The sequence below is a fragment of the Apium graveolens genome, chromosome 9 (assembly GCF_009905375.1).
Source record: "Apium graveolens cultivar Ventura chromosome 9, ASM990537v1, whole genome shotgun sequence".
NCBI lineage: Eukaryota > Viridiplantae > Streptophyta > Magnoliopsida > Apiales > Apiaceae > Apium > Apium graveolens.
Window position 1 is genome coordinate 121524812 of NC_133655.1, and position 10841 is coordinate 121535652.

At 34.4% G+C, this 10841-nt stretch overlaps 1 protein-coding gene across 8 annotated transcripts; it reads left to right on the forward strand.

Annotated features, from left to right (window-relative positions):
* Window positions 1-228: 228 nt before the first annotated feature.
* On the forward strand, window positions 229-9991 carry LOC141687452 (uncharacterized). 8 transcript variants are annotated; one of them, XM_074492744.1, is made up of 12 exons: window positions 229-353; window positions 4679-4966; window positions 7208-7399; window positions 7511-7777; window positions 7864-8289; window positions 8417-8627; window positions 8719-9029; window positions 9108-9276; window positions 9360-9464; window positions 9552-9630; window positions 9721-9816; window positions 9901-9991. In XM_074492744.1, exons 2-5 carry the CDS (start codon window positions 4847-4849, stop codon window positions 7897-7899), a joined length of 615 nt encoding a protein of 204 aa, XP_074348845.1. In that variant the 5' UTR covers window positions 229-353; window positions 4679-4846; the 3' UTR covers window positions 7900-8289; window positions 8417-8627; window positions 8719-9029; window positions 9108-9276; window positions 9360-9464; window positions 9552-9630; window positions 9721-9816; window positions 9901-9991. The 8 variants fall into 8 exon arrangements, with proteins under 8 accessions (XP_074348845.1, XP_074348846.1, XP_074348847.1 ...); XM_074492745.1 differs by having other exon boundaries at window positions 9721-9758; XM_074492746.1 differs by having other exon boundaries at window positions 8719-8854.
* The last annotated feature ends 850 nt before the right edge of the window (window positions 9992-10841 follow it).

Genomic DNA, 10841 nt, shown 5'->3' on the forward strand with positions numbered 1-10841 from the left:
TTATATTTAAAATAAAATACATATGTGCATATTATATTAGAAGTAGAAAATAATTTAAAATAGAACACATATATGCATATTATATTTGAAATAGAAAATAATTTTTATTTGAAATAGAAAACAATTTAAAATAGAACACATATATGTATATTATATTTTAAATAGAAAACAATTTTTATTTGAAATAGAAAACAATTTAACACTTTTCATATACAATTTAAATTAGAACAGAAAGAATACCACAAGAGACTCAGAAACAGAACCACCCACGGAGCCACCCACGGAGCCAGCGACGAACACTATTCAGCGGCGGCGACAGAGAGGGTCAGTCAACAAAATCGAACTACTTTCAGGTAAATTTACATCACCGAGTTGTATGTATCTACTTATACAAGAAATTTAAACCATAGTGTTGTATGTATCTACATATACAAGTTGATTGCAAACTGTTTGATAAAGGTCTCATAAGAAAAAAAAATCTGAATTTAAGATTTAAAGAAGTATATTGGTATGTGTCTTGGTGTATATTATTGGTATGTTAGTTGTAAATAGGAAAATTAAAGATTTAAGCAAGTGCCTTTGTAAATAACTAAGGAGTTTATTGGTATATTATATGCAAGTTTGTACAGGGAAATTCTTGGAATCTTGGCACTTTCCCGACTTAGCATCATAATCGTGGTTATATGTTCCGGTTATCCAAGTTACAAATTTTTAAATATTTCTTTATATTGACAATTTGCTACAACATCATAATCGTGGTTATATGTTCCAGTTATCCAAGTTACAAACTTTTATAAATTTCTTTGTATTGACAATTTGTTGTGTTCACAGGTTAATATGAAAAATATAAAAAGTTTAAATAACCGTTTGTAATCTGAGGCATTGGCATTTTTCATGTCAAAAGCTTGCTTGCTGTGTTCCTGTTCTAATATACATTTAAGCATAAAGTCTAAATTTTGTCTAACAAAAATGATGTTAAAAATATTGCTTGTCTTATGTATATTGTTTAGAAATCTAAAATGGATCGCCATACATGGATGTACAAAATACCACGTATATCACAGGAGTATGTTGATGGAGTTGACAAGTTCATTGAATGTGCGGATCTAAATGTAAAGAAAAAAATGGAATTAGGAAAAGAAGACATGATCACCTGTCCATGTCGTGATTGTTTTAATTTAAAAAAGTATCCTAGTGCTATGAAAGTGCGTGATCATCTATTTCGTCGTGGTTTCATGAATGATTATACTAAGTGGATTTGGCATGGCGAAGGAATACATTTTGAAAATACAAATAAACCTGATGAAGATTATGGAAGTAATAGAGATAGTATTCCTATCAATAAAGAAGATGATGAGGAAAATGATATGGTTGATGAGATGATCCACGATGTTGAAGATCTTCTAATGCACGAACCGAAAGTTCTTGAGAACTTGGTTGATGATTCCAAAAAAAATCTCTATCCAGGGTGGACTGATCGGTTTACTAGATTATCAACGACCTTGAAGTTGTGTAAGCTCAAAGTAAAAAACGGGTGGAGTGATAAAAGTTTCACGGAAATGCTAAAACTTCTATCAGACATGCTTTCTCCAAATAACGAGCTTCCCACTTCTACCTATGAGGCAAAGAAGATACTGTGTCCGATGGGTATGAATGTAAAAAAGATTCATGCATGTCCTAATGATTGTGTACTGTTTCGAAATGAGCATGAACATATGCACACATGTCCAAAGTGTGGAGCCTCTAGGTACAAGCGGGAGGGAAGTAATTCTTCTACTAGTCATAAGAGGAGGCCCCCTGTGAAGGTTTTACGGTATTTTCCCATAGTGGAATGATTTAAACGCATGTTTGCAAATGTCAATGATGCAAAGCTTATGAGGTGGCATATGGAAGGAAGAAAATCAGATGGGATGATCCGATACCCTGCTGACTCTCCACAATGGAGAACTATTGATGGAAAGTTCCCGGAATTCGGTCAAGAAGCTAGAAATCTTCGACTTGGACTTTGTTCAGATGGCATGAACCTATATCACACTCTAAGCTCTCAACATAGCACTTGACCAGTTCTTCTAACAATTTATAACTTGCCTCCTTGGTTATGCATGAAACGCAAGTATATCATGCTGACATTGCTAATCCCCGGTCCTAAAGAAGCCGGAAATAACATAGATGTATATCTTCAGCCACTTATTGAAGATCTGAAGTTATTGTGGGATCAAGGTGAGAGGGTGTATGATGTATACAAGCAAGCAGATTTTACCATGTGTGCCATGATTTTTTGCACCATAAGTGATTTTCCTGGCTATGGAAACCTTTCATGGTACACTATTAAAGGAACTAATGCATGTCCGATTTGTGAAGATTCTACTATTGACATTCGTCTAAAAAATTGCAAAAAAAATGTATACATGGGTCATCGTACGTTTCTTCCCCTTGCTCACCCTTATCGTAAGAGGAAAAGGTCTTTTGATGGGACTATCGAGACTCGAGTGGCTCGTTTTCCTCTAACCGGGAAGGAGGTGTTTGAACGAGTTAAAAATATTGATGTTATACTTGGGAAGTTGTATAAAAAGCCAACCACCAGTAGCATTTGGAAGAAAAGATCTATATTTTGGGATCTTCCATATTGGGAGCACTTGCAAGTTAGACAATGTCTTGATTTTATGCATATCGAAAAAAATGTTTGTGAAAGCATTATCGGAACACTTTTGAATATACCTGGTAAGACAAAGGATGGGGTGAAAGCCAGATTAGACCTGCAAGAGATGGGTGTACGAACAGAGTTAGCACCACAACAATCTGGTAAACGTGCATATCTACCTCCAGCGTGTTATACTTTGTCAAGGAAAGAGAAAATTACCTTCTGTGAGTATTTATCTGGCGTGAAAGTTCCATCTGGATATTCCTCAAACCCTAAAAATTTTGTCTCAATGAAAGATTTGAAGCTGGTCAGTATGAAGTCACATGATTGTCATGTGTTAATGCAACATCTACTACCGATTGCAATTCGAGGCATATTACCAAAGCATGTGAGAGTGGTTATCACGAAACTGTGTTACTTTTTTAATGCTATAAACAGTAAGGTCATTGATCCCATAACATTGGATAAGTTGCAAGCTGATATTATTGTCACACTTTGTGAATTTGAAATGTATTTTCTACACTCATTCTTTGACATTATGGTCCATTTAGTTATGCATCTTGTGAGAGAGATTAAAATTTTTGGTCCTTTATATTTGCGTCAAATGTATCCTTTTGAGAGATTCTTGTGTATCTTAAAAGCATATGTGAGAAATCGATATCTACCTGAAGCCAGCATAGTTTAAGGATATTCAGTTGAAGAGACCATTGAATTTTGCACAGACTATTTAGCATCTACCGATTCAGTTGGAATTCCAAGATCTCGTCACGAAGGAAGACTTCAAGGACAGGGGACATTGGGCCACAAAATGATCTCTCCCAGTGCCAAAATGCTTGATAAAGCCCATCTCTTTGTATTGCAACACATGACAGAAGTTAATCCTTACTTACAAGAGCACATAGTCGAGATCGACAAATGCATCCTTCTAAGAGTGGAAAATGGGTTACAAGTGAACACAACCGATCGTTTGGTAAATGTTTTAAAAATCGAGTGATGTCTCAATATTCAGAAAATCATTCCAGCGTTTCCAATGCGCTGAAATGGTTAACATGTGGCCCTGACATACCCGTGAGATCTTACCAAGCATTTGATGTTAATGGGTATACTTTCTATACAAAGTGTCAAGATGACAAGAGCATTGTACAGAATAGCGGGGTATTTGTAGAAGCTTCATCAACAGAATTTGAAAGAGGAAATTATGTCACATCACGAGATATAAAGAAGTCATACTACGGGGTGATTGAAGAAATTTGAGAGCTTGACTACAAAGATTTCAAAGTTGCTCTCTTTAGGTGTAAATGGTTCGATATTCGTCGTGGTGTTCGGGTGGATGAGTCGGGCTTCACTTTGGTAGACTTTGATCGATTTGGTCATGAAGATGATCCTTTCATATTTGCTACACAAGTTAAGCAGGTTTTCTATGTAAGAGATCCTGCTGATCATAGGTGGTCGATTGTTCTTCAAAGTAAGTGGCGTCTTGTTGGTATTGATAATGTCGGAGATGAGGAAGAATATAATAAATTTGACGAGAATCCCCCTTTCTCAATTGGAATACCAACCACACTCAGGGAAGACAATGCAGATACAAATTATGCACGTAACGATCATGATGAAGGTCAATGGATTGATGGCCAATTATGAGTTGAAATAACTTTGTGTGAAGAAGGTAATTTTTACGGAATGTTGGTCTCTGATTAAAAATGAAAAGAATTTCATTTATAAAACTATTAGAGTTTGTATTAACAATCTGTTAGATTATAGATTGTTGTTTTCATTTGTATCAGTTCGTGGTTCTTTCATGCTGGTTTTTTTTTTGGTATTCTTGATTGATTTTTTTGATATTTTTGGTTCTTTTATTTTTAGTTTATTTTTTTGACTTTCTTGCAATGCTGTCTATAATTATTTTCCTTTGTTTTTAGCTGTATCAGATGTAGCTTCGTGGTTCTTTCATGCTGGTTTTTTTTGGTATTCTTACTTGAATTTTATTTATTTGGACCTACACTATAACAGATTCTTGTCTCCTTTATTATGTTTTAGGTGTTTTACATGGATCAAGATAAAGATAATAATGAACAGAATTCTGAAGGAGTATCCAAGAAAAGGACCAGAGGTCCGACTTTGTGCACAAAACTTAAAAGAAGGATGGTAAATCATAATTTGGAGTGTAGCATTTCTTTTGACGAATAAGGTGACCCAATCGGGGACATGCTTAAAGATTTCAGGAGTTATATAGGATCAGTGGCCAGAGTACAAGTCGATATTAATATCGAGAGTTGGGATCAAGTTGATCAAGGACTGAAAGATGCCATGTGGGATGATATTAAGGTACAAACATTAATATTTAACTAAAACTACTGTAAATAGCAGGTGTGACCTTCTGATATTATATAAGTATGACATATCTGCTGGGTTTTTTTATCCTTATATTTTAAGAATTAGATATAGATTATTAGTGAATATTGTAGATGGTGTTACAAAGATTGCATTTTTATTAATTAATTTTACTAAAATGTTCCAAGCTACTTGTTTAGTTTGTATAATTGGAGTCCCAACTCACAAGATCCTGCCTTTATTGCATCTAATGGGTTTTCGAGTTTTTTTTTACTTATAATCTTCCAATTGCAGTGAGGAAGAGAGACTTTTAAACACGTTATTTAGATAATATTTCTCGAAAAGGAAAGGATCTTATCTATCAAAATTTAAAGCCTCAACAACACCCTCCTAATTGAGCAGAGTTGGTCATGTAATAAAGACTAGATACTACTTGTGCGGACTGAAAGCTCGGACATAATAAGAATATTTCTACTTTCTAATGACCGAACTTGCATCTCATTATAGTAACAACAGTTCTGATTCAAATTAATCATGTTCAACCCTGTAATAAAGATGAAACAGACCCCTTCTAGCACGAAGCACACTTTTACCATTGCCCAGGTACTCCATATTTCTTGTTAACTCCATCCGATATACTACAACTTAAATAGGGAGTTAACAAAAATCATCAAAGTCCTTCCAAGGCAGTACTTTCATCTAGTAGTCTTTGAAGAAAATATTTGAGTGTATTGCAGCTGAACAGCTTGATCACATTATTCTTCTAGTTATAAAGAAAGAGTCAGTACTAATATCTTTTTGTATCAAATATAACCGGATTGGAAACAGACAATCTGAAATAACGAGACCAGTCCAGGATCCTAATTACTCTATAGCACCTCACCATGAATATATTGCCACAGATTTATATCAGGCTACGGCCTTCTTCCCACATTATTCCAGTTTCTAACCAAATTTTGTAAGATTTCTGCACATTATAGCAGGATTGACTAATAATATTGAAAAGTCAGAAAATTGAGGAACTTGGTGCACAATATCTTTCAGCCGCCCAGTGAATCCTGCTCCACTAGAGACCAGCATATGCTTATCCCTGTTGCAAGAGATGGCTGCAATGAGCTGATAATATTTTTGACTAAAAATTAGTAACGCTTTTGGATGAGATTAACATTTAATTTATAATGTGTTTACGTATTAGTTTGAAGCTTTTGTTCTGCTCACAGGATGGTGCTCAGGGTGGTGGATTTTTATGTGGTTGAGTCTGATTTGGATGGTGTTTTTGCTGTTTTTTTTGGTCAGAGGCTTTTCTGTTTGTGATGATTTGGAATTTCTCTGTGTTTTCTGGGTTCTCTAGGGACCTGGATGGTTATTTGGATGGTGTGTTTTTTTCTTTGTAGCTTCTATTTCTGGAATTTCTGCTTGTTGATCTTGCTGGTTTTTTTAGAATAGGGATGGAAGTGCTTGTTTTTAAAGTCTTTTTTGCCTGTGGGGAGGGGAAATTTTTCTGGGAGTTTATGTTCTCTGGTTGTTTATTAGCCTGGGAAATCTTGCTTTAGTTTAGTCGAGTTGGTGAGATTTGCTCGATTTACTCTCCTTCTGGGCTGCTGTTTTTAAGTAAGTCTGTAGCTCTGGGGTTTTTTCTTCTCTGAATTCCTATTGATTTGACGAACTGGTTGGTTTTTTTAGTTATTCAGGTGGTAAAGATCAGAGGTATATTTGGATTTTCTGGGTTTTTAGGTGTCTGGGGTGTTTTGAGGTGAATGATGCGGTTTGAGCCGCATAGTGAATCCTGCTCCACCAGAGACCAGCATATGCTTATCCCTGTTGCAAGAGATGGCTGCAATGAGCTGATAATATTTTTGACTAAAAATTAATAACGCTTTTAGATGAGGTTAACATTTAATTTACAATGGGGACTACCTATTGCAGCATGTGTGATGTTGTAATGCTTCTTCTGAACTGTGCTTTTCTGGTTTGTTATTTTTAAATCATGTTTGATTATTATTACTGAATGTTTATATAGTAATTAAGTTTTGCATAAGAAATGTTTTCTTAGGTTTAATTATATTTTAAAGCCTGGCAAGTAGTTTTGTGGAGTAAGCTTAGTGAATTATTTTTATGCATAGTTACCATTTGTTGTCATTGGATTTCTTTTTCTTTGTAAGGTATATACTTGTATACACGCACACTGCATGTCTGTATATTAGATTAAATATGTAATTTTATCTTTATGTTCAGAGTCGTTGGAAACAAGATGATTCGCATAAAAAGAACGTCTTAGAAAGAGCAGGGAAGCAGTGGAGGGATTTCAAGAGTAAGTTGACCAAAAATTACTTGCACAAAGGGAATGATCCATGTGAAAAATACAATTTCATCAGCGAGGAGATGTGGGAATTATTTAAAAAAAGACGTGAAACAGAGGAGTTTAAGGTAAAATGATGCCCCTAAAATTCTAAGGTGTCTTGTTTACTTGTGGAAGTTTATGATTCTCCCCTGTCTTATTTTCTGCCTTTACTCACACCTTTTTTTTGTGTTAAACAGGAAATAAGTGAAAAAGCAAAATTAAGTCAACAACATAATGAACATGTACATTATCTTGGACCTAGTGGATATGCGGCAAAGAGGACAAAATGGTGTGTTGATGACCCCATAGCTTCTTTGAGTGGTTATGAATCCACTAATTCATCAACTTTATCGAGTGAGCTTACCGGACGTAGTTATGATTGGATTAGAGCACGTACAAAACCTCGGGAGGGCGGAGGTTATTACCTTCCAAATGACAAGACGAAGGAAGTGTTTGACAAAATGGTAAATTACTAAACTATTCTTGTGTTAAATTACATATAGTATTGATGGCTAATGTTGCTTCACTTTCTAATGAATATTATGAACAGGGAGAGTTGCAGAGGCAGGTTTCAGATGGTTTATGAACTCCAGAAGGCCACGATGACATTTTGTCACGTGCACTTGGTCAGAAGGAGCATGGAGGACGTGTTAGAGGGATTGGTGGAGGAGCCAAAATTAAAGATGTATTTGGATCAGGGAAAACTAAACATAGTGGCCTCGTCTCGGTGGATGAGTTGACCACAATTACACAAGAAATTACTAAGAAAATTCATAAGGAGTTTGAGGAGAAGATGAATGAAATGATAAATTCAAAGCTTGAAGGTATATTTGATCAATTGAAGCAAATGGGTGTGTCAATTTCTGGTGATCAGTTTGTGAATAATTTTGGTACACCAAAAAATGAAATTGTTTGAAGCAGTTGTCAGTCAGTACATGATTCGATATATGGAGAAGATCATTTCACAAATCTCAAGGTAATAAATAAACCTTTCTATTTGGAATATCTAAACTCCAAGGTTAAATGTTAATTCTTAATTTACAAAGAGGATTCTAGCGGTTTGATATTTTTATTTGGTATTTGTGCTAATTTATGCATTCCAGGCTCCAACACTTTGCTGTCTTTGGGTGATACATCTGGAGAAAGGGAGAGTTATTGCAGCAAGGGGGACTATTTTTCCATTAAATAGTGTGGGGGTTAATATGATTCATAATAGCCCGATTGTGCCTCACAATATCAAAGTATCAGTTGATGATGTTGTAGCTGAATATCAACTAACCCCACTTCATGTGCCATGTGATGACGTTAGGGCAGGTATATGTCTTGTGAGGTGAAAGTTTATTCAAGAATTTTGTTCTCTCTTTTATTTGCAGTTTTTCATATTTGTAATTGTTTTTTACTATAGGAGCCGATATTATTGGAGAAGAAGAGTGTGACTAGCCTCAAGAAAAATGTTCAGGTGCCAAAAAAAGTTGAAAGCAAAGGTTCAGTGACTTCTATAATGAAAACCCCACCATTGCTTAATGATGATATACACTCAAGTGAGCATTGTCGATCTCTACGTTTCTTGCTTAATAAGAGGCCTCCAACTAAAAAAAGTGAGGTCTTTAAGTATGAAGAAAATGGAGAGGATCCAATATACATCACACCTGAAGATGTTGATCAATTTTTGAAAATGAGTTGGTTAAACATATCCGTTTTGGAAATATTTCTAAAGTAACACCAAGTTTTTTCTTCCTTAATTACTTTAAAATCTATCATACACATGCTTATTGTGATAAGTAATTTTTGTAGGTACGTTAGCACTTTGTGCAAGGATACATTTGGATTCATGTTGCAATCTAGATTAGCCATAACACATAATCATGACTATCAACATCAACGGGAAGTAGCTGATTACATGACAAATGTTTTGGTAGAAAAGAAAAAAAAAACCTTTTATCCTAGCACCATACATCCAAGAGTACGAACAAAATAAGTCTCTCTCACTAATTTTATTACTAGTGTAATCCAAAATGTTTATTAAATATGTTTGTATCATTGTAGCAACCATTGGATGTTGCTCATGTTTTGTCTGAAGAAAAGTGCTATATATGTGTTTGATCCATTGAAACAAGAACGGAAAATACGCTTGGCAACACCTGCCCTGACGTAAGTTAAATATGAATTTTAGTTTTACATAATGTATTGTTCTAATTTTATAATAAATGTGAATAATGATGTATGCTTAATTCACAGGGCGTATAAATTATACGTACGAGAAGGTGGATTAATGAATAATAGAAAAGAATTTCTCTGGCATCATTCTGAGGTTCAGGTATTACTTGTTTACATGTTTGATCTTTCTTTTTGGTTTTTTTTATGCATAACTTGAAAAATGATATTGCTTTATGCGTAATGTCCTCAGCAAGAAGGAGGCACGGAGTGTGGTTTTTTTGTTATGAGGTACATGCACGACATAATCATGCTTTCTCAAAAAAATTCCCCCAAAAATTGGAAAGTGGTAAAAAAAATAATCTCCACATTGTTTTACAAATATTGATCAAATAGAGAATTTTTTTAATACTTTGTCTTTCATATTTTGAAGGGTCTTGGTTCAAGGAACTATACCAAAAAGGAAATTAAAGAGATACGAGAGCTTTGGGCACAATTTTTTACTTTAGAATGTTTCTAACAAGGTAATTTTTTTTAAATTTTTAGATCCTCCATTTGTGCTATAAGTACTTGATAGCAGCATATAACCATTTTATAATTGGATGTGTTGGTTGATTTTATTTGTTTACAATATGTGTGGAGAAGCATAAAAGCATTTCTTACCTTGCTATTTCAAACATTTAACTGAAATATAAAATCTTCGTGTTGGTTATAATTTGCATGATTGTGAATTTATTTTTTATTGAACATTTCAGAGAAAAATGAGAACGGATGGTCAAGCATTTAAAAGCATCTCATGTTCGTGTCAAAAGACAATATGTAGTTTTGTGATCTCGATTTGCAGAAAGAAAAGGGGGACTTGAAGATTTTGAAGTACTTGTTAGGGGAGACACATTATGTGTTATTTTATCTGTAAGGGAAACATAATAGAAAGAGTTGGATGGTATTTGTAATTCAATATATACTTTTCTTCCAAGATTGATATATTTAAATTTTCTAAATTTATTGTAATATATAATTTTTAAGTTTTACAATTTAATTTTTTGTTGTACTGTATTTTTAGGATTTTAGTATTAATTGTATAATGAAACAGGTTTATAGAAAATATATAAAATATCAATAGAAAACAGGAAAAAAAATAATTTTTCAGTCACAAAAAGCGTCGGCATTCTAGCTAACCGACGCTATTGATCAGAAGCAAATGTGTCGGCATTTTTGTTAACCGATGCATTTGGTGAGAAGCAATAGCATCGGTTAACAAATAGGTGAACCAGCACAACAGGTGACAAGCAAATGCATCGGCATTTTAGTGAACCGATGCAACAGGTGAGAACCAATAGCGTTGGCATTGGATATAACCGACGCAATTAATCA